The 27,417-nt window shown below is 42.2% G+C and overlaps 1 protein-coding gene and 1 long non-coding RNA gene across 10 annotated transcripts in view; one reads left to right on the plus strand and one right to left on the minus strand.

The window, feature by feature from the left end:
• GPR143 (G protein-coupled receptor 143) overlaps window positions 1-15,659 on the minus strand; it is a 37,105-nt gene extending 21,446 nt beyond the window's left edge. For 8 of the 9 annotated variants that reach the window (XM_049834662.1, XM_049834666.1, XM_049834665.1 and 5 more), the window contains exons 1-8: window positions 13,645-15,659; window positions 12,048-12,494; window positions 10,239-10,348; window positions 7,230-7,324; window positions 5,786-5,878; window positions 5,173-5,282; window positions 3,721-3,829; window positions 1,054-1,171 (exon numbers count right to left, since the gene is read on the minus strand). In XM_049834662.1, coding sequence (XP_049690619.1) covers window positions 1,054-1,171; window positions 3,721-3,829; window positions 5,173-5,282; window positions 5,786-5,878; window positions 7,230-7,324; window positions 10,239-10,348; window positions 12,048-12,291 — 879 coding nt within the window. In that variant the 5' untranslated portion in view covers window positions 12,292-12,494; window positions 13,645-15,659. The remainder of the gene's footprint in view (window positions 1-1,053; window positions 1,172-3,720; window positions 3,830-5,172; window positions 5,283-5,785; window positions 5,879-7,229; window positions 7,325-10,238; window positions 10,349-12,047; window positions 12,495-13,644) is intronic. The other variant, XM_049834669.1, reaches the window with a different exon arrangement.
• LOC126053060 (uncharacterized) lies at window positions 3,791-10,004 on the plus strand. Its single transcript, XR_007510232.1, has 3 exons — window positions 3,791-4,133; window positions 4,770-4,849; window positions 7,440-10,004. It is a non-coding gene; the product is annotated as an uncharacterized LOC126053060 (long non-coding RNA).
• Window positions 15,660-27,417: the final 11,758 nt, after the last annotated feature.

The raw sequence follows: 27,417 nt of genomic DNA on the forward strand, positions 1-27,417 counted from the left end.
AGCATGAATTTTAGCTGGTCAACCTCCTGGTGTGTTTTTAATTTTCCCCACAAGATCTAAACTTTTATATTCACAAAAGCAAATACTATATTTTTCACTAGAAGCCAAGTCAAATATAGGAGAGTAGACACTAGCACACACGAGGTTTTTTTTAAAATAGCAGGAATTGAGCTGTCTGGAATTGCTGCAGATTCCTGAGGCAGTGAAAATGTCCATCCAAGTGGGATGGAAAAATGGGGAGAGACACTGAAAAAGAAAATCCCAAGTGATTTCCAAAAAAATTATCTCCAGGTGAGCAAGAGCAAGGTCCCTGCCACAGGAATGTGTTTGCTCCTTGTCAGAGGAGGTTGTAGCAAATCCATTACATCGCTTAGCCCTTCAATACAAAACTGCTGAAGGACTTAACTACACAAAGTGTGCTTAGGCCTTACAGGTATTTAACAGCTCCAGAATAAACTCTCTTGGAAAAGGAAGCTGCAATATTTCCTCAAATATTCCAATAGGATAAAAAAGGGTAGGGTACAGTAAGAGGCCGGCATCTTGCAGCTAATTTTTGGTGCATTGCTTTCAAGATTTTTCATGCATTTGTCCCCAAATAATTATCCAAATGTCACGATGTAAGATGCAATTATTCTTTATAATAAAGAATAGTTACAAACAGAGAATTACCAGAAAATGCCCATTTTATTGGAGAAACTTCAGGAATCATGAGCTAAAACTTTGTAGCTTGCTTTATGGCAGAGGTTAACAAGGTTAGACTAGAAATCAGTGTAGTGGTCTGTTCCAGATCTTAAAATAGGTAGCAATCACTCACAGAGAAAATGCATACTCCAGTAAATGGGAGAAAAAGTTGGCCTTTGGTACATTTTTCACAAAGTTTATAAGTGAATAGCACTCCCAGTGACTACTCCCTCCTCTCTCTTTCTGCTTTTCTTCCTTCATTTTCAGAGTGTTTATATCCCCCAAAATCATAAAGCGCCCGCTACACTGGTGCTGTTCCACCAGTCTTATAAAAGTGATTTCTAAGACTAAGCAATGTCACGGCTGACCTACCATTATAATCCATGTGATCAGTGCAGCACTTCTGATGTTTTTCAGGGGTATTTCATTGATATCTGGCTGCATTTCGAGATAGAACAAAAGGCTCTCATTGATGATATTGGATGACCAGCTATTGCAGGAGTAAAGAAGAAGACAACAGTTATACATATATATGTATGTATATGTAAAATATGTTTTACTTTCAAATTATAGAAATTAGGATCACTAATAAGGAGAGTGAGATTTATTTTTTTTTTAATGTTAAGTCTCAATCTTCAGGGACCAGTAGGTCTCTGAGATCATGATCAAAAACCAGAGACATACTAGCCCAGGCCTAGACAAAGAAATCAATATAAGAAAAAAAATTGAATCTGATTATTTGCTGCAGAACAGTAAGTTGCAGGATAAAATTGAGATGATACACAACTGTGATCCATAATGGGAATATCATGCATGCTGACTTCTTTTGCTTGTGGCTTAAAAGGATAGTGCTTACAGGTAAGGAAACCAAATATATGCATATGTGTTGTAAAAGGCTACAGAAACTCCAGATGGCATTAGAATTTCAGGGTTAGATTACAGCAGACTTCCAAAATGTCCATAAAAAAACTACAAAGCAAAACAAAAGTTGACTTTAAAACCCTTGAAAATGCCATCAAATTTTTGGAATAAAGGCAATTTCTGTTTCCAAAGAAGGATGAGCATGATCATGCCTCATCCTGTGAAAGAGACTGAGGATATTCTACACTAAATAAAGGTTATAGCAAATGGCTGTAGCTTCTAATGACTTCTAAACAGACAGACCAGTGTTTCTTTATAGTTCTACTGCAGCTTCAGAAAGGAAATTATCAGAATTCATGTCATGCTTTCTAAATGGGTTTATACATGTCCTTCCTGCAATTCTGTTTTTATCACAGTGTAAATCCTCCTGCTCTCCCCTCCCAAATGTGCAGGCAGCTCTTCTACCTCGTGTTGCCTCAACCTGCTGTCTTCAACTAATTCATCTCATAGTTGACTTCTGGGATGGAAGGGAATCTTCCCTAAGCTTCTGAGACGGGACTGCCTCAGTCTGTCCCTACAGTAACCTTTGAGAGAGCTTTTACACTCCAAAGCTTATGTTTTATTAGGAGAACAAAATGCAAAACTACAGCTGTGATTATTTCATTTAATAGGAAAACCTAGACTGAGACAGCATGGAAATAAACAGATGTCCCCACTGTGTCCTTGGGGAATTGGTCCTTTCTTTCATGCTTGCTCCCAGACCAGAAACTGGCCACCGTTCCTTAGGTTGCGAGGCACTTCTGCGGTGCCTCTGGGCTCTTTGTTTCCACAGCCCTGGAAGCCTGGCTCAGTCCCTGCTCCTCGTTATTTCAGCAATTTCCAGGAGGCCGTGCTGTGGGGTCCTTCCCTGCTGTCTCACCCCCTCCCCTGCCAGCTACCCCACCTTTCGCACCAGAAACCCCTCTCCCGAGGCAAGCGGACTCTGTTCTTCTTCCCCAAGAAAAGAAATTTCCCTCCAGAGCACTCCGCTTTACAGCAGGCAGAAGACAAGGAGGCAATCTTTCTCCCTTCTCAGCCTTTTAAAGCAACGTAACATGCATTAATGTACCTGTGTATACAAAACGTCAGTAGCTGTAGACACTGTTAAGTTTGGCCAAGTCATTTCACTACTCCAGGACCATTTCCTTCCCCCCCCATTGCTTGTGTTACCCAGGTAGGTCGTAAACACTTCACAGCGGGGACTGCTTCTTGCCAGCTCATTGCACAGACCCTTGCGGAGTGGATCACCACTCCTTCTGGGGCCTTTATCGCTGTGTGATAACTGTGAGATTGCAGTAAAAAAATAATAATAATAATAAAAAAAATTCTCCAAAAGCAGGCTCTATTTTGGCTCAGTTTTGGTGTGTGCATCCAGTACCTCCAGTTCTAGTGAACCACGCCAGGATCTTTCACACTGGGTGGTGCTGCTGGAGCAAAGGTGCAGGGATTTAGGGATGAGGTGTGTAGCATCCCTCCTTCCCCACTTTCTTTGTTCCCTCCCTAACTCCTTCCTGTCCTCCCCCAAAGTAATATTTTCATGGAGGAAGATGGAATATGTAAAAAAAAAAAGATTAAATGATCAGAAATTTCACACACAATCATACAGAGATTTCTTTTCTGGCATATAACCCTGTATTTCCAGTCGATAGCTGTGCTTTTTTCACACACGTGGGACCTGAAGACCACAGAGGTGGTTGCATTCTGTAACCATAGTCAGGGCCATGAAGCTAGTCGTAGTAGCATATTTATTGTAGGTTTTCAGTGATGTGTTTGGTGACAATAGGGTCTGAGAAATCTTGAGTACAGAAAGCCGTCTATCAGCCCACGGTGCTGGGGAGCTGCTGTTCCAGACAGCTTTAGTCTGGCCCACCCTTTTTTTTTTTTTTTTTTGGCTATTGTTTCTTGGGGTTATTGTCTTCCTGTTGGTTAAACATTTTTTATCATTTCCTCGCAGCCCTGTGATGCTACAGGAGTGATTCAGCTACTTTGTGAACTAGTTTAGAGCTACTTCTTCCTTAGACACCTTCCCTTCCAAGCATAAAGACAAACAAATGAAGCAACCCATCAGACTCTATTCTTGTCCCTGACCCTCTCCAGCTGGGAAAAAGGCAGTTTAAAACAAAATAATGTACCTCTTACCAAATAATGAATACCAGCATAATTTTGAAGAAGCGGATCTGGATCTCTGTCCCCAGACGTCTTTCATTCTCTGTGTAAATCCCTTGTCTCCCTTTTAATAAGGAGGCAACTGGAAAGTATATAATTATGTTCATTAATATACATGTATCTTGTTAGTTATAGGCACAAGGATCCAGAAGAGAGATGTCTGTAAAGAGGGAACAAAGGAACAGATGGATTTGTCTCCAGCAGCAGTTCAGAAGCTGGAAAGACCATCATCAAGGAATCTCACATATACCCTAATACTAAAGGAAAAGAAGTACACATTATGGATTCCTAAAATGAGTGATATCCCACTAGCTGGTTTTTCTTCTGTCAATCTCACTGAAAATAGAAAACAGTATGGTCAACATACTTTGCTTTTATAACAAAAGGTAGTGCTTACAACTTCTGTATAACATGTGATATAATGATAAATTTATTATGTGAAGTTTAGACTAAAATAGAATACATTCTATGCTATTATGCACATTATATTTCATTGGTCAATTGATACAGCATTGGCTACACCTCTAAAACTTGACAGTGTAATGTTAGCAAAATAGACATTATTATGCCACATGCTATTCAGATGTCACAAGGAATATACATATGCACAAACACAAATATACGCAGTGTGTCTTTTCCCATACAAAAAGCAACTTTTTATAAGAACAACTTTTTAAAGGGACAACTGTTCTTTTGAAAATTAGTATTATTGAGGGATGCAGGATAGATGGGATGAAGACTAAACTAAGAATACAAGGTCTTCTGTAGCTGGTATTATATATTCAATGTGTAGATGATAAGTATGAATTCAGGTACTGTAAATATCTAGCACTGGTCATACTGCATGCAAAGAATGCATTGAATCTGTGGCTTTTTTAAGTTTCATTTCTTCAAAGCACTGGATAATAAATTAAATGGGAACTTCAAGATCCCATCTGACTTCTGTACAATTCTCATTTGTTTCATAATCTCAGAATCAGGAATGACAAAATTCTGATTTTTTTTTTTTTTTTTTCCTCCAGGGCTGCCAAGACATTAAATCAACTATCAGATCTCACCAACATTAGCTTTAAACCAGAATAAGTTACATTCCAGAGTTCAGGTTGGTAGCAATACTACAGCAGAGTTAAGCATCCACTACACACTGCCTCAGATACTTCAAATCAAGAGTAATTTAGTAACATAGAAACAGCCTTGCCAATCTGCATAGCTTGAGTATGCCATCAGAGTGTCTCTCTAGGGCAAATCTCCCATCAAGATGGTATCTTCATTTCAATAGGCAACTCCCTCCCACCCTCTGCTGTATCATTATGATTTAATGAGGAGCTATCCCACATCACTGAATACGCAGGCATGACTTTTTACAGTATTGTTATGTTGCTAAATCACACACATACTGAGTGATGCTGGCCATTAGGAACATACCTGCTGATACTGTCCTCCTAAACAGGATTGGGTTGACCACCAGCACTAGCAGGAGTGGGGCATAGGTTGTGATGTAATGTGGGATTGCGTGCTCCAAGCCATTTTCACAGCTGAGAAGAAATCATTAACAGCTTACGCATTATTTTTCCACAGCTGACAGTTCTGGCTATTCTATCTATGTCACCTTCAACTTAAAAAAATAAAAGGAATTAAGTGAACAGGTGCTAAACTTTTAATTCACAGACCTTCAGCACCAGTTCACATAGGACACAAAGCTGATTTTTAACATTCACTGTCTGTGCATTTTTTTTCTCAAATTTAAAGGAACAAATAGAAAGCTAAAACCAAGAGTGGGAGAACGGTGGCTCATGGCAGAAGCTGTATCACAGTCCTGCTGCATGCCAAAGTGCATGTATTGCCTGGCAAATTTCTTCAGGGCCCCCTGAAAGCTGGGCTGGTATTTCTAGAATACTCACCAACCCAGTGGGACACGCTTGTCAAAGACCAAAAAACCCACAACATTTGGATGTCTGTCTCTAAAGCTGACCCGAAAGACATTCAAACGACCAGAGAGTGCTACGATTTTGCAGTCTGTTCCCAGAGCCCTGCTTACCTGGAAAGAGAAGGGTAGTAAAGCAGTGCAATTCCCTCCACGCAGAGCATCACCCCGAGGCCCCACGTCATCATGTGGTACAGCACGATCGTACTGCAGGCACCAAACAGGACAGCAGCAATTAAAGATACCAAACGTTACACTTTCCACATTGCAACATAAAAAGAGGAGCCTCACTGAAACAGAGCTTTACAGATACGAAATGCTGCAGAAACAACACTGGTGGTACATTACACTAAGGAAAGCAGGTGGGGCAGGGGGGCATTCAGAAAAAGAAAATGAGCCAAAGCGGTTGTTCAGGCTTGCACACAGAAGTCCTGTGTCCTCTAACCTGTAGGGTGGAAAGCCTTTCCCCTATCCCCAGATTTCCAGAAGGAACCCCTGCATCTTTCATTTCTCCTGCAGAGAGCAAATTAGGGGATTAAAATGTAAGAATGGGGCCAAACAGTCAAATAAACCACCCTTCTGTAATTTGCAGAGAATTATGTTCAACTTTCAGAGTTGGATACTGCTCCCATCTTAGGGAGATTCAGATCTGTGTGTGTAGAAAGTCTTCAATTGATTACTTTGATCTTAGAATCGAGCCCAAATACACATGATTTTTTTGGTTAACAGGGATGGGGGAAGGAGGTAGGTCCCAGTTGTTTCAGACTAGAACTATGAGACTTCACAAAATGAGGTTTATCCTCTGCAGGCTGAAGTTAACTCAGAAATACCCATTTTGATAACATGTACCAGATGAACCATGTCTCCAGTACCTGATTCCTCAGTATCATCTGGAAACAGAGTCACATAATTCCACATTTAGCATAGCAACTGAAGGTCATTTTGCCTTTCTAACAACCAACTTAGAAACACCTCTTATCTTCTGTCTGGAATTAAAGCATGGTACTTTCCAAAGGGTTTAGGTTGTTCTGTTACAGGCATTGCAGAAAAATGTATAGTAAATACATATCATTCTTAAAAAGTTTACAAATGTGATCAGAAGTGTAATAATGACAACACTGAGAAGTGGATAAAATAGACAATCTGAGAAAAATACCTGGAGAATGAGCTATATGAAATTGAGCACTTTCCCCCTCCCACTTTATTTTCAGGATAACACTTTTTTTGTCACAAGAATCAATTTCAGGTACGGAGTAGGGACAAAAATAGTTATCTTGCTGCAATAAAGTTTATAGAGCCCAATCTGCTCCCTATTTTTCCAAAGGTTAAATAAATCCAGTTACATTTAAATTCCAGTTGGACATAAACAAATCAATATCTGAGCACTGCCCTGGCAATTTAAGCACTTAGCACACCACTCAGCCATGTCATTACCTGGTGACCGTATGAAGATCAGGTATTTGTACAGCCTTCACTTACACACTTAGATAGCTGCAGACAAACATGGACATACAGTGTTGGAAGGAAAATAACAGATTCAGAGCTTTAACTCTGGTACCTCAATCCAGCTGATCTTCTTACCACCAAGTAAGAATCAACGGCATAGCAAAACAACCACCAGAAGCCAGCGCTATATAATAGCTGGATCCACATCTGCAGGGAAAAAAATGCCAAATAGCACAGCTGCTTCTCAAGTACCACGGGGGACAGGGGAGGGACTCAAACTTTTAGCCTGGTGATTTGTTCTTTTAATGTGTGTATTTTCCAGCTGAGATTATGAAGTATGAAATCTTACTCAAAAATCACGGGAACAGCATTGCTGTAGCCAACGGGTCAAGTCATAGGTAAATTGCACAGCATTTGCTTTCACAGCTTACTCTGTCATTTAGAGAACCTGTTATTTACCTCTCCAGTCCTAACCCTCAATGTTGTGAGTGAAGCCCGAAGAAATTTATAGTGAGGATGTTTTAAATTTAGGTTAAAATTTTGGTAGTTTCTCAGTAGCTGAGGCATGAAAATATAACGAGTTCAGTCATCACCACAGTGTGCCTATGCATCATGGGTTCTGCATGTGACGGGTGTTTCCTCCATGCACAAGAATCTGATTCAGGGAATGATTATTAAGAAAAAAAGGTCATTAACAAAAATATCACTCACCTTCTGGAAAAATTATCCTTACTGAACTCTCTGACTGATTTCTTCAATAAAAATCCAAAGGAAACAGATTCAAGTCAAGTTAAATTCTACAGTGTTCATGAGCTGACCCTATGCATTTTTCCCATGAGCCTACGTAAGTGACCTTTCTTTGCCACTGTTCATAAATTCCAAATTTCTTCCCCATGGGAGCTGGCTCTTTGTAATAGCCTGGAACTATTTTAATATTCTGATTACCTTCCCCCTGAGCCCTCTTTCAGTTCTTATCCGAATATCCTTTATCACAGCTCCATAGTAGCATCATTTTACAGCTGGAAAGCAACACACTTGTTACTGAGCCAAACGTCAGTGAATAGAGGTCTACCATTCCTCCCTTCAAAAGGCAAATCAAGCTGGGAAATATTTCCTTTCGCCATGGGTGTAGACCCTATCCCTAGTCATTTGTGGCACGAATTATTCATTATTTAATTCAAACACCATGACATTTTCCTAGTGCACAGGAGCCAGAAAATAAAATTCCAGTCTTCCTTCTAATGTGCTTTACTCACAGCACTCAGCATGTAACTTCATCTGCACTTTTACATATTTGCTGCAGTTGAAAAATGCACAATTTACTATACATACACACACATAAAAAATAAACTGCAGGGTCCTTTCCACCCAGAAAATCCAATGAAGACAAGACTGCCTCCAAAAATAATATATCAGATGCACTTAAAACCAAAATCTTCATATGCTGTCTCACTTTTTAGAAAAATGACATATCTTGCTATAATGCCTGAGAGTGTACCCCTCTGCAAACCAAAGGGTGTGATTCAAAGGAGATGCCTAAAGGCCTTGCTATTTGGAGTTTGTATTGGCTTGTGCTTAAGTAAAATAAAACAATAGTACTAAAGAAAATGAAAATAGAATCAGAAACATTTTATTAACTCACATGAGAATATGTTAGGGAAAGTGAATGGAAGGAGGGTCGTTTTTCATTCCAATATAATTAAATCTAAGTTTAGTGAGTGACTCAAATTACAGCACTTTGCCAGAGCCCAAGAAAGGGAAAATAAAAATTGTGGTAGACCGCTATGCTGCTCACCATCTAACCTGAGATCCAAACGAAAAACAAACAGTCTGCATACAGTATCTTTGTCACAGTATTTTTATACTACTTTTTGTGTTAAGGGCCAGAAAGTGAAATTTAAGACATAGGGAAACATGGTTTTTGAATAGGACATTCTTGCTACAAGATATTGATGTTGCTGGTTTCCTCTTCCTCAAAGAAAAAAAATCAACATTTGCATCTAAAAAGCAAAACTCGAACATGTATGACGGAATTGAGAATCGATAGCTGCGTACAACTGGTATTTGCTTCTATGTCACAACACTATCATGTCTGAAATTGTCATTATATAGGCATATGAGGTACAGTGAGTTCAGTTTAGCACACGTTTTATTTTAAAACTACTGGAGCTGAATAATTTTGTTTACATGCAGTATATTCTCTTCTATATTGTAAACTTTGAATTGTAAAGCTAATACTGTTATTGCTCACGTATGAATTCATTGGGCCCCCTATGTTCCTATTGAATTTGGGTAAAATGATGGTCTGTCTTATTTGTCATTTTGGTAAAAAATGTGGCCTTTTTTCTTCTACAGTAAACTAAAATTATATGTCTTAGTACTGTGCTTGTAATATTTGAGTTTTAATCTGCACTTTTGGAATGCATTTACACTTTCTTATTCTTGTGTTTTAATCCAGAAGGTATTTAATTAGACTTGGCCAGATGCAGTGGTTGAATGCCCATATAAGCAGCAATCTGAGCTGTAATCCCGCATAGCAGGGACAGACCTTCTGCCAGCAGCTTTGCGCCTTTGGCTGCAGGCTCTCGTGCCACAAAAGCTAATTTGAGCTACCCGAGTTGCTGGTTTCAGTCAGTCCCCGTTGCCACCGTGCAGGCTGCAATTCCTGCTGGAGAAGGTGGGCAGATACCTTCACATGCCACGGTGCGACGGAGCTGCCGGGGCATTAGCAATGCTGTGCCGGCACAAACCAAACCGGCGGTTTCACAGCCCATTCGGGAATGCCTATACCCTTACGCCTCCATATCCCTGACTTCGGTAGAGGTGTGCCCTCTGCTATCCCAGCGCTGCTGCGATGAGCGAGTACCACGAAACGCTTGGGAGCAGCCTGACCTGCCCTGCCCCGCATCCTCCCGCGCACCGGGCAGCATCCAGCACCCTGAGCCGGGCTTTCGGAGGGAGGCACGAACACACTTGCAGGGCTGTGGCAGAGGCTGAAACCATCATATCCAGGCTCTGACTCACAGCCAAATTTCCTTTAGGACACAGTGGTTTGCCTTTCAGACTCGCCGCACGGAGTCAACCAGGAGCAGGAGGAAGGGGAGACGATCTCTGTACCTACCGCGCTCCCCACGCAGAAAGCAGAAGGCCACACGTCGGTCCCGTTCACCATAGAAATGTTAGCTATGAAGCCTGGGAAGCCTAGCCATACACTTGACCTGAAGATCATACCTAAATTAAAAAAAAAAGCCTTAATGCTTTGAAGCTGCTGGTGTGATTTGAATCACATGCTTCTCCCCGGCCACATATTTCACATCGCAGCCCAGATTTTGTGCGTCCACAGGAAAGCTACGGCTGCAGAGGAGCACGGCAGGAACAAATGTGCTATTTAAACATCAGTGTAATCGCTCAGGGAAAGTAGCCGCAAGAGTCTGAAGCTGCTGGGACTTGAAACGTTATGTAGATTAAAATCTCACTTACTTACAGATACTGTCACGCACTTCCCTAAAATAAATCGGGTGGCATTTAACAGATTGCCATAAACCAGTAACTAACTATTTACAACTTTACCAGCATTTATTCATAAGCTAATGTTAATTTCTCTATAATCCCTTATTGCAGAAAAAAGTTATTTCCCACTTTTTGCTGCCTTCATTTTTACAAGCAGCTCTTTTCCTCTCTGTCATAGGACTGAACAAAGCAGGACTTTGGAATTAGGTGAGAACAATACACATTTTTTTAAATGAACTTACAGTTTGTTAGTGAGATTTTTTGGGTTTGCTTGAAATAATAGGCATTAAGCACCAACATATGGCAGAACAAAACCACAAGGTTTCCCACCAAGAGAGAACAGTTTCGCACCCACCACAGTGAGTCTAATTCAAAGACAGTGATGGATAAATAGTTTGAGTTTGCTGGTGAAGGAGAAAGGGAGAAAAATAACTTTATTTACTGCTGGCCTCATCTGACTGAAAGGACCTTTTCCAGGTGAATGCACACACATTTTTTTCCATCTCTCTCTTTCTTTATTTCCCCCTCTATCATTTGTTTTAATATTGGTACTTACCATGTACCATGAGAGAACCTGGCTAGGTATGAAAGGGGAAAAGACTGAAATCCCACTCCTTCTCCAGGCAGTGAGAGAGACTTACAAAACAGCACTACCTCTGTGATCTAATGTGAGGGGAAAAATGTTATTGTAGAAACAAACCCATCCTGTATTTTCATAGCATATGTCACAGTAATTTATACCTAATTTGGCAGTAAATGCCATAGAGTGACAGGACAGATTTAGACACATTAGTTTCATTTTGACTCATGAGTTTTGTTTTATTCTCTGTTATATTCCTCCAGCCTATCAGCCAGGGGACGGCAGCAGGTTGTCCTTGATAAGGAAGCTTTGCTCATGTTTCAAAAGCCGTGTCCAGCATGATCTGTGTACAGCTGCAATTCCAACTCGTTTGCTGTCGATGTGATGTGCCCAGAGAAGTGGCTGGCACATGAACAAGATGGCAAACTTGGTCTGAGAGGATTTAAAGACATATAGGAAGTGTTTTTCAAATGTAGTCTTAAAGATCAGCTGAGTGTTTGATGTCAGCTTTAGTTTTAAATGTGCTGCCTCGCCTCCGCTTTTATGCTTTACTCTGAGAACCAGCCAGTGCTGTGGATTTTAATTTGTTTGAAAGCAGAGATTTTGGTGTAGATTTGTCAAAAGCTTTTACTTCTAAAATGTAACTATTAAACAAGATCTTTCCCCCCCAAAGGCCCACCACTTTCTGATCTCACTTAGCCCAAATCTTCCTGTGAATACATACAGCATGTTTCCCTCAGAAATCTCTGTTGTTCACTCACCAGCTTCATTTAGCTACGGTACCTCAGAGCAACAAGAGCCTGCTACAGCAAAGGTGAGGGACATCAAGCTGCCACTTACCTAAGCCACCAAGGATGTCACAAATGGAGATAAGGAGAAGGATGGTGGAAGAGGAGGAGGCTTTGGGCATCTTCCGCGGGCTCTGTCCCTTCTTTGGCAGGAGCTGCAGGATGGTCAGTAGCAGACTGACAGAGGCACTGCCAATGCAAACTCCACAGAAGACTTCAGGCTGGAAATTCATCACTAGCTGGGTAGCTGCATCCCGGTTTGGGCAGCAGTAGGTTTCTAACCTGGGAGAAGCCATGAAGCGTCCGGCTGGTGGAGGGGTCCCACGAACAGAAGAAAATGCTGTTGCTTCCCCAAGGCAGCGTTCACTTTTTCTTCACCCTCCCCATTAGTCCTCGGTGGTGAGAATCACGCGATTGATGGATCATGTGCTGCTGCTGCTGTTAGAAGTAAATCCCCTAGAGCTGCCTTTCTCAGCCTCTCCTAGCAAGGAGATCAGATCTGAACAAGAAAACACCATGTAATCTGAAACATGCCCCATGCTTGCTCTGAGCCATTGGCAACAGTTCACTCACATATTTCTGCTTGCACAGTATGTGATACAGGAAGACTTAAACTCACCAGAGCATTAAAGACTGTTTAAAATAAATAAGGATGCAGATACCAAAGGAGAAGCAATACATCTTAATTGTGTTTCTCTTTAGCACCATCCCACACAGCACCCTTTAATTACCGTAAATTAATTGAAAATATGAGTCCAGACACAAGCAGTCTCAACCTTTACAGGGAGGAGCCGGGCTATAAATCCACACCCTAACCCAAATCTCAATTTTAGTGATCCAACCCACCCGTCTCTGTAATTAAAATTAGAATCACGATATCATATCACTGGAGAAAGGGATTACATTTAGGAAGACAATATTAATTAACCTCATCCTATTTAAACCACAAGCACTTAAAGAAGACTTAAAGTCTTCTCTTTAGTCTGTACTGTCTGCATCAGATCGGCTTGACATAGAAAATTCCAGGACTTTTGATTTCTCAAGAATATTTTTCTTTTTTTTCTTTTCCTTTTTTTGTTAGTTTGGTAAGGGTTTAATATGAAAACAGGAGTTTGACATGTAATATTTGTTTTTACTTTGTAAGCTAGACAGTATCATTTAAGTCAGGGGTACTATTAGACACAGCAACAAATACTCACAGTCATAAACACAAAAAGTAACTCTCCCCTCTCAGCTGAGTTTCAAACTCCCTGCGTCAGCCCCCACCCCTCCAGAAAACTTGTTTGTAAGAACACGTTCAGGAAATACAGGAGGGAGCATTGCCAACAGACTTAAAGTGAACTGGATGTTAAATAACAGTCATGGATTTTATAATCAGTCCTTATAAGAACAAACGACCTAACCTTTTCTTTCTTTTTCTCCAATGGCCCAGCTTATTTTTTTAGCAGAAATTATGAAGGCCTGATGAATGATAGTGGGATACTTTGCACACAGGGGTTATGAAGCACAGAGGCTTCAGCCAGTATGTTTGTCCTCAGTAGAGAAAACAGCCACCAGTCCTGAGCAAAAAGGTACCTGCCAAATTCTTCATTATGCAAGATACCTTATACACTCGATCCCAGCCCCAGAACAAGCCCCACCAAGCTCACCGATCTGCGGGTCCATGACGGGGGCCGTGCAGCCTCCTGGTGCGGGACGGCAGCAGGGCTTGGGTGGCCGCTGAAGCCCAAACTGCCAGGTCCGACGTGCGTCCCGTCCACCCAGCCTGCTCCGAGGGGATCCCCGGGGCTGTGCCGGGTCTACGGCACCCAAAGGGCAGGACGTCGGCTTGCAGATTCAGACTCCTACACGCAGGGCTCCATACATCAGCAAAGCGTCTGAGGTCCCGTTGGAGTCAGTCAAGATCTCAGGCAGCGACGCTTGGAGGCTAGACTTAGTCTAGAGAGCTGTTCAGCTCTTCCTAAAATAAATGCCCATGGTGAGCTGAGTAGGCTCCAGTGACTGTAATGGAAACTTAGGCATAGACATCATCAAAGGCTCTGAAATCCAGGCAGCTGAGTTTGAAGCTGAACGTTTTTGCTGGATGTTTTTGCTGCTTTCCAGCATAAAGAGATTTTCCTGCTCCACGGATGAGGAGGATAAGTGAGTGACCTGGATGTTGCAATCCTAAGTTTTGTTGCTACCATGTACACAAAAATACATAGGACAGCAAGGCTGCGAACCAGCTTGCCCTGCTCCAGAAATACAAACTCTTGTTGACGTAAAGGAGAATACCTATGCTCTGTTGTCCGTATAAGGCTCTGTTGTCAGTACAAGGTTGGGACTCGTCACACTTTATTCCACCTCTGTTAGAGCAGTGGTGCATGGAGTTGCCACCTCTCTGTCAATATATTGCATTGCAATCTACCTGGCTACTCAGGAACAAAAATTACAGTGATTCCACAGAGACATTATTATTTAAAATAAAGCCATCATATACCACATACAGAATGTAAATACATATACATTAAAATAAATCATGTTTGCTCTCATTTGAAGGTAAATTTATATTGCCTGGTTTATACTTAGAACAGCAAAACTTTTAGATTATTAGATAGAGAAACTGTTGAATAGAAGCCTTTTACTTCCACTATCAGTTTCTAAAATTGTTCCCCTCGCTATTTCTGTTGCCATTTTCCCTCTTTCAAAAATTTGAAAAGCATGTCAAATCATTATCCTAATCATTGTTCTGGCTTACGGATAGGAATGTTTTGTGTGTTTTGCTTTTTTTGCTTATCATTTGTTTTCGTTGATCCTGACTCTGATCTTTGAGTTTGCCCATGTGGATTTACCATTTCATTATTTTACCTTCTCCCTCCCTTTTGTTCAGCCACTTTGAAACTACTTTCATTCCTCAGTTGTAGTTTTATACTCTGGAGATTAATTTTTTAATCTTTCTCTCCTTCTCTCTCCACAATTTCGCCAGCTGAGCACCCTATTTTTATTGCTTTACTTCTCTGAGTTTTTAACCTCTTATTCTGGGTCCCTTTCCTCGTACTCTCTCAGGATTTGATTACACAGTTACTTACAGAGGGAGTAAGTGATTTTTACTGGAAGCAAAGCATATGACCTGTAGCATACCTAATACAAAAAGAAAATACAGTGACTCATGAGGGAATGGATACCTGCCATGATACAAGTAGATGTGTCTTTACATGCGGACATCTGAGGTTGAGTGGGAGATGGATCTGCCAAATTAATGAGCCACCCAGTATCTCAGCTGGTAGGACCTAGCTAGTCTCTGGCCCTCATTGGTGGGCTCGAAGTATAAAGTCTCATAACAGTCAAAGAAATTCAAAGCTGGTTTGGCAGTCTTATACCTGAGATTAATTTGGCTTCTCGTGATTATGAAAGTAAGAGGATAAAAGCTGGGGACAAAGGCAAAGGAAGCAGAAAAGTAATGAAAGAAAGTAAGAGAAGAGTTATTTTGCCTTGTTAAGGAACATTATTTAGTATTCAATAAAACTTACATCATGCTAGATGTCCTAATTCCCTTCCCTCTGAAATTGCTGACACAGTTCCCACTGCCACCAGTGGTCAGAAACAGACCCACAAACATGGTATGTCTCATTTCTGCACCAAGGCAGGATCTCAATTAAGCAAATGGTGTAGCTTGCAGACAACCATTAGCACACATACAAGAAACATTACCCCACCCCCCCCGCCGCCAACATTGCAAATACCAATCAATCAAACTCACGGTGTAAGTACAACATTGCACAACACTAAAAATTCCAGTCCTGGTTTTGTACATTAGCAACAGTGTGAGAGAATGAAAAAAATACTGTGCTCCTTGTAAGGAGAACAGGCATGTACTCCATATGCACAGCTTTTAGAAATACCTAATCATGCTGACCTTGGACCTGGGACACATAATGTTTCAGTCCAGTCCATGTTCATCATTAAGATGAAACACTAGCTTGCCTGCTTCTAAGGGAAAACAACAGGTTTACAAAAATAGGATAGGCATGCATCTCTGCTGTTGAGTATGCTATAGCTTATGCTTGAGTGTGCAGTCACAGATACTTTAATCACTGTTTTAATTAAATCTGGGACTACAGCACTGGTTTACAAAGGAGAAGGAAATTAATGGATAGAGAGATGGAGAATTTACTTTTGTTTATGTGTGTGATTCAATGCATCACTGCCTGAACTTACAGCTCCCAATAAAGATCTTAGCCACCTTACAAATATAAAACCTGTATTTTGTCAATGGTTCATGATCTCATAGTCTTTTGCACATTACCTGACATAACATTTACCAAACTGATGAAAGCCGGTTCCGTCTTCAAGCTAAATGGATGCAATATAACCAGTTATATTTTCCCAACAGATCATGCAATATGTTCTCAAAGGCCTTAACATACAAATTTTCTATGTGCTTGGCATCATTCTTCATTTTATCCACACAGACCTCCTGCAATTAGATGTCCTTTGGAAGAAACAATAAGATATGTCCTTCTCATAATTATCAGTACTAATTTTTAAAGCTAACTTTAAACTGGCATTTTACTTAATGCATAACTGAAATGAACATGGAAATTCACAGCCCATTATTTCTACTTCAAGTTTTCTGTAAATTTAGGCAGACATATTGGAACAACAGTAATAGTCAAAGTGTAACATCTGCCATGATTATAACGGCTACAGACTCCATTAAAAAGAACTGGAAGAAAAACAAAGGTATTGCTTCCCTTCCCTCAGTGATTTGAATATAATTGTAGAGTTGTAAATTATTAATTTACATTTAAGGATGGTGAACATTAATTTAAAAGGATGAGAATGAGTGTATCTCCTTTGCATAAAAACAATGTTTGAGTTCTTTTTGTTTTCTTTAAGAATGAAAACATAAATACATTAAATGAGTGTGCATTTCAACAGCTCGGTAATTGTGTGTATTTGACTGATGCAATCGTGTCACACATATTTTTTTGACTTCTTACATACCTTCTCCAGGGAAATGTTATCCTACCTGACTTTTGTGAAGAAATGTACACAAATTAGTTATTGAAACTGTGCCTGTTATGCATTTAAATTAGTAAACAAGGTTTATATGGATGAAATACAAAATAACTGAGTAGAAAAAAGCATCCATGAACTGGAGAAAACAATTTTTGCTTAGGGATTGGAAAAACAAAATCCCCGATTCTCTGTGCCAGCACTGAGAATATTACAGTCTCTGAACCTGCATTAAGACAGATTTTGTGGCCACATTTCTGGACAAATCCCACCATTAATCATTGTCATCGTTATATTAGTTCACAGAATAAAAAGATACCTCCCTTTCAGCTTACATGTAATAAAGAGACCTCGTCCCACATCTACACACACTACATGAGATGCAGTTTGCATGGAACAGATTGATGAAAAAGAGCATGAAAAGAAAGAATATTATCTTCTCCACACACAGTGATACTGAAAATTGGATCTTAAATGTTTGTAAGCATGTAGAGGGTACCCTGGCCTACAAGATGTTGAATGTCTATCCTGTCCTCAGTATCTTCCAAAGTATCCTAGACCCCACTACTTCTGCATTCTCTTTCAGAGGTTACATTAGTTGGTTCCCTCAGGAGAAATTGGGTGGGATACTCCTATGTCCTTGTATGATTGTTAGACTGTGGGATCTTGTTAGACTATATTTCCTACCACCCAGAAGTTATCTTTTCAAAGCCCATTAGCACTAGAAAATTATCTCATAAAACCTCTTATTCCCAGGCCAGTCTATGTAACCGAATCAAAATACATTACAGCACTAATTTCACAGCTCTTACAATGCAAGAACTCTCCAAGGCTCTGTTAATTATACTGCTAAACATGTCAGTGTACCATGGCCAGTTAGATGGTCTTGTTGATCACTGTAATCAAGTATTGAAGGGAATTCTGACAAAGCGTGCAGTTCAGCTCCAGACCACAGAGACCAGCCAACACTCCCCTTTGAAATCCCGTGAGCATCACTGGGTTTCCTTCCTCTCCAGTGGCTGCATGGCCAGCAGTCAGCCCTGCAGCATCTTGGGACTGGGTGAAGGAAAGTTGCAACCTTCTGCTCCACAAATTGTTGTCTGGTAGTTTCTGAAATGAGAAGAAAGCTCAAAAGCATGGCTTAGCTGGCTCAGAGAATCAGGAGGAAACGCAGTAATAACAGCAGAAACATTATAGTGCAGGAAGCACTTAAGAACCACTCTTTTGACTTTTCCTTTCTTCAGGACTGAAGATCATGACTTCATTGTCAGAGATGGACTTCGCAGTCCAGGGTGGACAAAGTAATGAGACTGACCCCTCAGCAGCCAAAGTGGTTAACTGGATATACCCTTCAGGCGAGCAATACGGCTACACTATACATTTATATTATAGCTTCGCTACCTCAGCTACTCCCATTAGTCAACCTCCTGGGAGCACGACTCCAAGAAATTAGTTGGTCCTAAAACTGCTTCAGATAATGCAGTGTTCTGAAACAAATCCTCTGTGTACCTTTAATGCTCCATAATTCAGACTTTCAAAAGAAATCAACCTTTGGGGTTCTAATAGGATCTATGTTATCACAGAAGATGGGCAACAAACACCCCCCAAAGCTGTTTCCTCAGGATCTTACTACGCCCTGCTGACACAAGTACGCTTTACACAAATTTAGACTAACAAAGCAGTACCTCACACAGCCTTATCCTTTCTAAAAGTCGAACAAAAGCTGGGAAAATCTAATCTGAATGTTGGCACTTTTTCTCATTTGTATGATGCAGTAGGATTCCCTCAAATGTCCCATCAACTCCTAACTGTTCTGCCTTGGTCTCCTGAGACAGAAGACCACATCTATACCTTTAGTATAAAGGGGCATAGCAGTCTACAGGGAGGTGGTATGCACAGAAAGAACTTCTGCCCCCCCTGGATTCCTGGGCATGCTCAAGCCAGCCTTATATCAGCCCTAATATCACCAAATTCATGGAATATCACAGGTCTGGCACTGCTGAACCATAGCCTCTTGTGCGTACCTGATGCTTTAGTGCAAACTGGCATACCACTGCAAAAAAAAGACCATTTACTTTATGCTGTATGCATGCATGGACTCTCACAAGATGCTACATCCTACGACTTCCACCTGGACATAGTTCATGTTCTATGTAACCAAGCTGAGAGTAGAAAGGTCATTTGTAATGAAGGAATTGTGTCTATTTATAGAATGCACTGAGAGATTTATTTACACATTGGTGATAGGCAGAAAAAGGAAGGTCTGTTTGGGGTTAGCTAGCAAACGAAGACAAAGTCCAAGTGAAAAATACCAGATTACAAGGCTTTTGTCTGCTGTCATGCATACTCTGGCCTCTTGCTATTTATCTACCCTTTTAAAAGCCTTTCTCTGCAAAAAGAGCATTTGAAACCCTCCCTTTGGCATTTTCCCTGATCACTCCTGCTCCAGTGATCATCTTCACCAAGTACCGAATTTAGATGTAACATTCTGTGGTATCAGAGTTTAAATGCATTAAAGACTGCTTGTTAGCCTCTGAGGCTATGTCCCTTGTAATTAAAACAGGCCAGTGCCTGGATTTCAGCACATAAGGCCAAGTGGCACAGCACAGTTTGTCTAGAGAATGTTATCATGTAACTTGCGTTATCAAAGAAGATGGACAATGAAAAACATTCCCTAATGTACCACGATCAGAAATGCAGAGGTAAGAATAAATATTACGAGTGATGCTTCACTGAAATGATGGAACTTCACGAAGCAAAAAAATCCCAGGTTAATGAAGTTGCAACACACACACTCATATGACTAAATATATCTATATAGTGTGTACATATATATATGCATATACTGCTGAACTCTCTTCCAGAACTAAAAAAGGGTGGCTTCATCCATACTGCCTTGTAGTAACAGTCACTGGCCCATGCTATGCCCCAAACTGTGTCCAAGCATTGCCTAGTTAGCCCGCTGACAATGAAACGGTACAGACTGTCATGTACCAGTGTTTCAACCTGTGTGCTTTCACTCTGCTTTTTGGTTTCTTTGTAAAGTGGCAGTCCGAGATGTTGTAATATGATTTGACAAAAGGCCCTAATGCAGGAACTGGAAAAGGAACAGGTATACAGATACCAGAGGGACTATGGCCCAAGGTATGACATAACTTGTGCCTGAATTTGCCTACCAGCTGCAGATCCCATCCCCAGGGAAAGCTGGGTACCCATTCACCTCCTCTTCCTAGGTTGTATGTTGTCTTCTGACTCTGCAAGCACACAAAGAGTTGCTATTGCCCTTTGATTTTCAATCTTCTTATCAGGCAAAACCATGAAAATTATAAATCCTGAAGCAGGCTATGGATAACTGAGTGTTGGACTTGTCTCCTTTTTCTCTGACTACAGGTCTAATAGGTCTCAAGATGTGAGCCAAAAATATTATTGTTAGCAAATCGTGACATTTTTTCTCTTGGTCACTCACAGCCACCGTTTGTTCCGCCGTGCATGCTCTTCACCCTCAGAAAATTGCTCTGAGGCACAGAGCATATGTGATGTTGTGAGAATAAGTAAGAACTGAACAAAGTTTGAATCAAAAACATGGGGATAGAAACACCAGAGTATCATGAAATGCTATTCTTTCACAAAATTCAGCTTTATAAAAAAACCCTAGATAAAGAACATGGAAGCTTTTTTTTTTTTTTTTTTTTTTTTTTTTTTCCCTAAAGAACTGAAGAAGTCAACATATATTTGAGTATTTATCTGAAAGGTTGAGAACTTCTAAGGGTTTCTCCGGCACTAATTATGTGCTGATGAAGCCGTATTTGTAATACAAGAGAAACAAGACACACTTGGGAAAGGTGCCTAAATCACAGAGGAGACATCCTGCTCAACTTCTTCAACATGGCATTTTTCATTCTGGGAAAATGGATAATTTGTTGAAATCAAAGTGTTTTGCAGAAGAGCATGATTATGCTGAATCCATCGGAAGAAACATGGCAGGTTTCCAAAGGAAACTCTCCCGGTTCCCAGCTATTCCAGGATGTCTGTCTCTTGGGCTGCTACCGAACCTGTTTCTCCAGGTTCTCAGGACTTTCAGACTCCACGATAAACTGTCAGCAGCTTGCCCAACCTTGAATTACTTGATAAAAAATTCCATCCACTTCTGCTACAGGAACTTCTTATCACTATTTCAGTTGTTTTGGTCTTTGTGATGGTTATTTTCGAAGACGTTCAGTTTCAAACAGGAAGGAGCTGTAAGCCACTGTGCAGCTAGAAAGCTATAATCTGATCGCTGTTGGTGAAATGTGGTGGGATGAATTCCATGACTGGAGGGCTGCAGTCGATGGCTATAAACTGTTCAGAAGGGACAAGTAAGGAAGCGGAGGGATTTCCCTCTATGTAAAAAAAGAAATGGATTGATGGCACAGAGCTGTCTTAGAAAAGCAGCAATGAGGTCATATGGGTAAAAATTAGGGGCCAAGCCAACAAAGGAAACCTCATGGTTGGTGTTTACTACAGGCTGCCCAATCAAGGGGAGCCTGTTCATGAAGCAATGTTACTTCAACTACAGGAAGCATCATACTCCCAGGCTCTGATCCTGCCAGGGGACTTCAATCACCCTGACATCTGCTGGAAAAGCACCAAGGCAAGCTGTAAGCAGTCCAGGAGACTCTTGGAGGGCGTCGAGGATAATTTCTTCATCTAGGTGATAGACAGCCCAACCAGAAGAGAAGTTGTTACTAGACCTGTTGCTTACCAACATGGATGAACTAGTTAGATATGTCAAGATCGGTGGCAGCCGGGGCTATGGTGATCATGTCCTAGTGGGATGCACATACTTGAGGGATATGGACCAGGTGAAGAGTAGAGTCAGGATGCTGAATTTTAGGAAAGTAACTTTCAGTTGTTTAATAAATTAGTGGATGGGACCCCCCAGGAAACTACCTTCAGGGACAAAGAAGCTGAATAGAGCTGGCAGCTCTTTAAGGACTTTTTTTCTTAGAGCACAGCAGCTCTCAATTCCCATGTGTAAGAAATCAGGCAAGGAAGGCAAGAGACTGGCATGGCTCAGTAAGGACCTTCTCGTCAAACAGGCAGTGGAAGCAGGGACATGTATCCTGGGAAGAATATAAGGATGTTGCCTGGATGTGTAGGGATGGGATTTGGAAAGCTAAGGCACAGTTGGAGCTGAATTTGGTGAGGGATGTTGTCATGGTTTAAGCCCAGCTGGTAACAAAGCACCATGAAGCCGCTCACTCACTCACTCCTCCCCGCACCAGCCCCCGTGGGATGAGGAGGAGAAAATATAAAGAAAGGCTCATGGGTCGAGACCAGGACTGGAAGGGATCACTCCCCACTTACGGGCACGGGCAAACGACAGGCTCAACTTGGGGAAGAAACAAAATCAATTTCATTTACTACCAATCAAATCAAAACAAGGATACTGAGAAGTAAAACCAAACCTGGGAACACTTTCCCCCCATCCCTCCCTCCTTCCCACCTCAGCCCCACTCCCGGTTCTCTCTCCCTGCTCCCCCCGGCGGCGCAGGGGAACAGGGGCTGGGGTCAGTCCGTCACACCTGGTCTCTGCCGCTCCTTCCTCCTCAGGGGGAGGAGGACTCCTCCACACTCGGTCCTGCTCTGCCGTGGGGTGTCTTCTGCGGGAGACAGTCCTGCACGAACTTCTCCAGTGTGGGTCCTTTCCGCGGGCTGCAGTCCTTCAGTCCCAGCCTGCTCCAGCGCGGGCTTCCCCACACAGCGGCGGCCATCTTGGGGGGCATCCATCCCCCTGCTCCGGCGTGGGCTCCTCTCTCCCCGGGCTTCTGGTGGGCATCTGCTCCCCTCCGTGGGCTGGGGGGGGGACAGCCTGCCGTCTCCCTGACCTCGGTATCGCAGAGGGGTTCCTCTCCTGTTCCAATCCCCCTACTCTCTGGGGGTTCCCCTTCTTAACTCCGTTCTTGTGAAAGATGTCCCTGGCCACGGGACGTTGGACTAGATGATCTTTAAAGGTCCCTTCAAACCCAACCATTCTATGACTCTACATTTCACTGTATTTTTTGCTAAATGTAGCATAAACACTACATAGGATTAACTTTTGCTCCACATACAACATGTGCATGCCTGCCTTATAGATTCCAGCAGTAGTATTACAGATTGCTGTGCCAGTGGCATTGAGGTCTATAGAGAGCTCTCCAGGAACAAGATATGCAAGTCCATAACTCCTGTCTTGTAATCCTTTTTTTCCCTGAGTTCTGGTAGTATTCTCACTGGATTCACAGTATTCTTACAACTCTAGTCTTCAGAAAAGAGGTTTTGAATCTTTTCATCTTCACGGTAGAGATCACACGATACATACACTTCTATCTATCAACATTTCTTCCACCACTGGTGACTAAAATGGTATTTCTTCAGCAACTATGGCAGCTGATTACATAGAAGAAGCTGCATTGATACAATTATCAAATAGCTAGGTTATTTTGGCAAACACCACTGAGGATGTGTACGAGTCTCCTCTGCCTCTTTGCCAGAGGTTGCAACCCCTCTAACTGAGCTGACCGAGCAGAACACGTGCCATGGATCAGATGCTCCGTTTCATAGCCCAGCATCTTAACTTAAATTGTCGATGAACTATGCATGCCCCAGGGCATCAATTTTTTATTTCAAATGGCTGAGGCAGAGGCACTTTGTCTCTTCACCGAACTGTGATGTTTGGTGGTTAGCTCCAGGAAAGGAGTGGTAACAAACAGTGGGAGGTTGTAAAGGCTTAACTCACCTCAATAATTTACTCTGTGCCTATGAGTCAGAAGCCTCTACTTCTTTCACATTTCTCAGCTGCTGGGGAAAAAAAAAAAAAAGCCCTGCTGGCATTGCAAGGTCCAGCACAATGGATGTTCTCAAGCCTGAGAGTAAAACACCCTATTCTAGAGTCATCCTCCAGGTATCCTGGGCAATTCAGTGCAGGGTGTCTTAAGGAAAAGATATGCGGTGTATAGCCACAAAGCTGAAACAGGCTGTGCCTTAACAGCATACTGTGCCTGATACTGTTAAACAAAATCCTGCCATAGAGGAGTTTATTCACAGTTTTGGTAATCTCAACAAGTAAGTAGGGATCAGGTATGCAATCTGTGCAACAGAAAGAAAGAAGGCTGAGTAAATTCTGTAGAACAAAATTTCACCTGAAATTGTTTTAATTAAACTTCAAGTACCAAGGCAGGAAGACAGATGAAGTACTGTGGAAGCAGCCTGGCTTACTGCAGAACGCTTTTGTTGTTACAGGGCAGGGACTTGCAAACTCAGTTTGTGGGAACCATCCCTTAATGAAGTCTGATAGCTCCTTTTGCGTGGCAGGAGGAAGCATTTGGGTAACTTTTGTATATCACTTCAAAGTATCTTTGATAACATTAATGGAACGTGTTATTACAGAAGGGGATCCCTCTTATACCACATTGGTCACAGATGCATCATTCTCTGTCCTTAGTGTGAAAAAGTCCGTTACTTCCTTTCATACATTTATGGCACCCTGATAATATCTTGCATTTCTACCTTCATTGCTAATTTCTGTATACTCAGACAACATCTGACAAGTGAAACGATGTAAGGGAGAAAACTGAGGATATGGTCACTGAGGCTTTTGTTAGACAAACACAGTTATCATTGGTTTTCTTATCACACAAATGAAAAGTAGTATTTTAGAATACATTTACTGAATCCTTTGTTCTTTATGACTATCTGAAACATTATGAAGGCTGGCAGAAGCTGCAGAAATTCAAGTAATAAAATTATCACAATATTTTAAGAAGAGCACGAGTACAAGTCTCCAGCTGGGTTCTGAACAAGCTTCAAAACCCACAGAGAGGGAGGATATAAAAGATCTGAAGAGAAATTTGACCGATATGACAAAAGAGAATGCCTGTCTTGCTTTGCCTTGTCAAACTTACATGTATGAGGAACTTTACGTAGCGGTCTCTTAGTTTTCCACTGGTAACATTAAAAGCAAAAAAAGGTGTCAGGCAAAATAAAGAAGTCTGATTTCTGAACTGTCAGCCACAGGTTGAGGATCTGCTTGATGACTGTGTCAGACTATCAGGGTCTAAGCAAGCATGAGCTCAAAACTTATTCTTTACTGAGGTCTCTTAATTGGGAGTGTGAAAGCTTTCAGATATTTTCTTTAGGCAACTGCTTTCCGGAGGGCTACTTGTCCACATTTTCCAGTGAGGTCATTACATTAGCAGAGTTTGATGGTTCTCACTTGGCTTCCTTAACATAGATGCCAGTTCCTGGCTCTAGATATTCCAGTTTTAAAATCTGTGCTCAGATTTCTTCATCATTCTTCAATACTGGATTTATAAGACCAAATCAAAAAGCCACAACAGGAATGTAAATCTTCAATTTCTTATGGACAACAAAAAGTTCAAGATGAAGAATGAATGTTTGGCAGTTGAAAAGAAGGGGATACAAATAGAGAAGGCATTTTTGGAAGCGTAATTTTCTCTTCTCGTTAATGATATAAGCTATTTTATTTCCATTTCATTTCCATGTGCATACTTGGGGATACACTAAACTTCAAATTGTTATTCTGGATCTTTCTTTTATTATCATGCTTCCAAACAACAAAATTGTACACTGCAGCTCTTTGAAACTTCCAGCTACAGGTTATTGAGTATACATTGCGGTGTTGACAACCTGATATGTGTTACACAAACATAACTGAAGACTTTGTTTCAGATTCCAAGAACAACTGGAGACAGGACATGGAGAAAACTACTTGTACTTCCCTTCACGTGTGCCTTTTTTTTTTTTTTTTTTAATTATTTGTCTTACAATTAGCACTTGTCTATATGATAGAAAAGAATTAGAGAAGAAATCTGACTGACGATCTGCAAGCCATTAGAGGCCTGAAAGAGCTCAATGCAATATGTAGGTTTGGTCCAAGGTTTGCATTTAGCAGGATCCTCATAGAAGTATGTGTAAGTTTGGGTGCCCTCTCCATGGTTCCTTCTGTCCCTTAGTCATGAGGGAACAACAGTCATCCTAATCAAGTATTTTTCTCCTTTCTGTATGTCCACATGCTGCTGGGATTGATGATCTCAGATGCTCTCAATCCTGAAACCAGTTTTCTTTAGGTATTAGAGAAACATACTATAAGTAACGTTGAAAGTATTGTAGAAACAAATTGCTTTAGTGCAAGGCAGGAGAGCTTTCTGAGGAATAAACCAGCTGAAACAGGAGTTGGGAGGGTCAGAGTATATAATGAGAATGGCGTAATGGCCACTTTCAGGAGCAAAATATATGAACTGTCACATATATGCAAAACCTTGGAATCCCACTACATATACCAGGCACCTCCATGAGACGGTTTGTCACATGTGGAAGTACCTTGAGGTTCACTAGTCTTTCAGGAACTAAAATACAGATTTCTCGGCGTCTTGGATCACGCAATACTTCACCTGCTTGACAGTGAAAAGCAAATGAGGATTGTGTGCCAGTACTCAGGTATTTCAGGCCAAGTCTGGTCCCGATTTAAACCACCGAAACCTCCTCTAAAGTGATGCAATTAAGCTGAGAGACTGAAGTCCAGCAGGAAACAAGCATTTCAGACCCAGCCCCACCACTAACTCAGCAAAGCGATCAGGCAACCCCGAACTCAGCATTTATTTCCCATCCATAAAATAATAATGAAAGAGTCCTGCCTCGCACTCTCTCACCGAACTTTTCTGGCAGTCGTTTTGCGACCCAACCGATGCCTGGGACTGCCTGTGCCACCTAAATCGCTTTCTATTTGGTTTTTTTTTTTCCTTTTTCTGTAGGCTTCACCTGCCTTTACCACCGCCCCCTGCTGCCGCCAAGCCCGTCCCGGCCGCGTCTCTGACCCCCTGAGGCCTCCGGCCGTGCGATCCTCCGGCGCCGGGGCTGCCGGGGCCCCGCGTCCCCGCTTCCCCTCACCTCAGCCCGGCCCCGCCTCGCCGCCGGCTGCCGCTAGAGGGTCTCGGCGGGCGGGCGGGAAGGGCACGGCCCGGGCTGGGGCCCCTCCCGCCCCACAGGTGATGGAGGCAGGACGGGGCGGGGGAAGAAGGCCCGGGAGAAGGCGCCTCCCGCCGCGCTCTGCCCCCTGACCTGCCCTCCATGTTGCCCGGCTTCCCTCCGCCAAACGCGGCGGGGGGGCCGGGAAGAGCCGCCCCTCCTCTCTCCTCCACTCCCCGGCCGGCCCGGCGCGGTTCCCCCCCGCCTCCGCCTGGCACCGCGAAGGCGGGGCGTCCCTAGCCGGGGGCAGGCCGCAGCCGCCGGCTGCCCCTTCCTCCCCGTTGCCGTGGGGCCGGAGCGGCGCGGCCGCCCTCCACCTGCTCGCCGCTTTTGTTCGGGGGAGGAGGACGGAGGTGGGTGGGTGGAGGAGAGGGACGGCACGGCCCCCGGGGGTGACTCGGGGCTCACGGACTTGGTCG

This window comes from Accipiter gentilis, chromosome 31 (genome assembly GCF_929443795.1).
Source record: "Accipiter gentilis chromosome 31, bAccGen1.1, whole genome shotgun sequence".
Lineage (NCBI taxonomy): Eukaryota > Metazoa > Chordata > Aves > Accipitriformes > Accipitridae > Astur > Astur gentilis.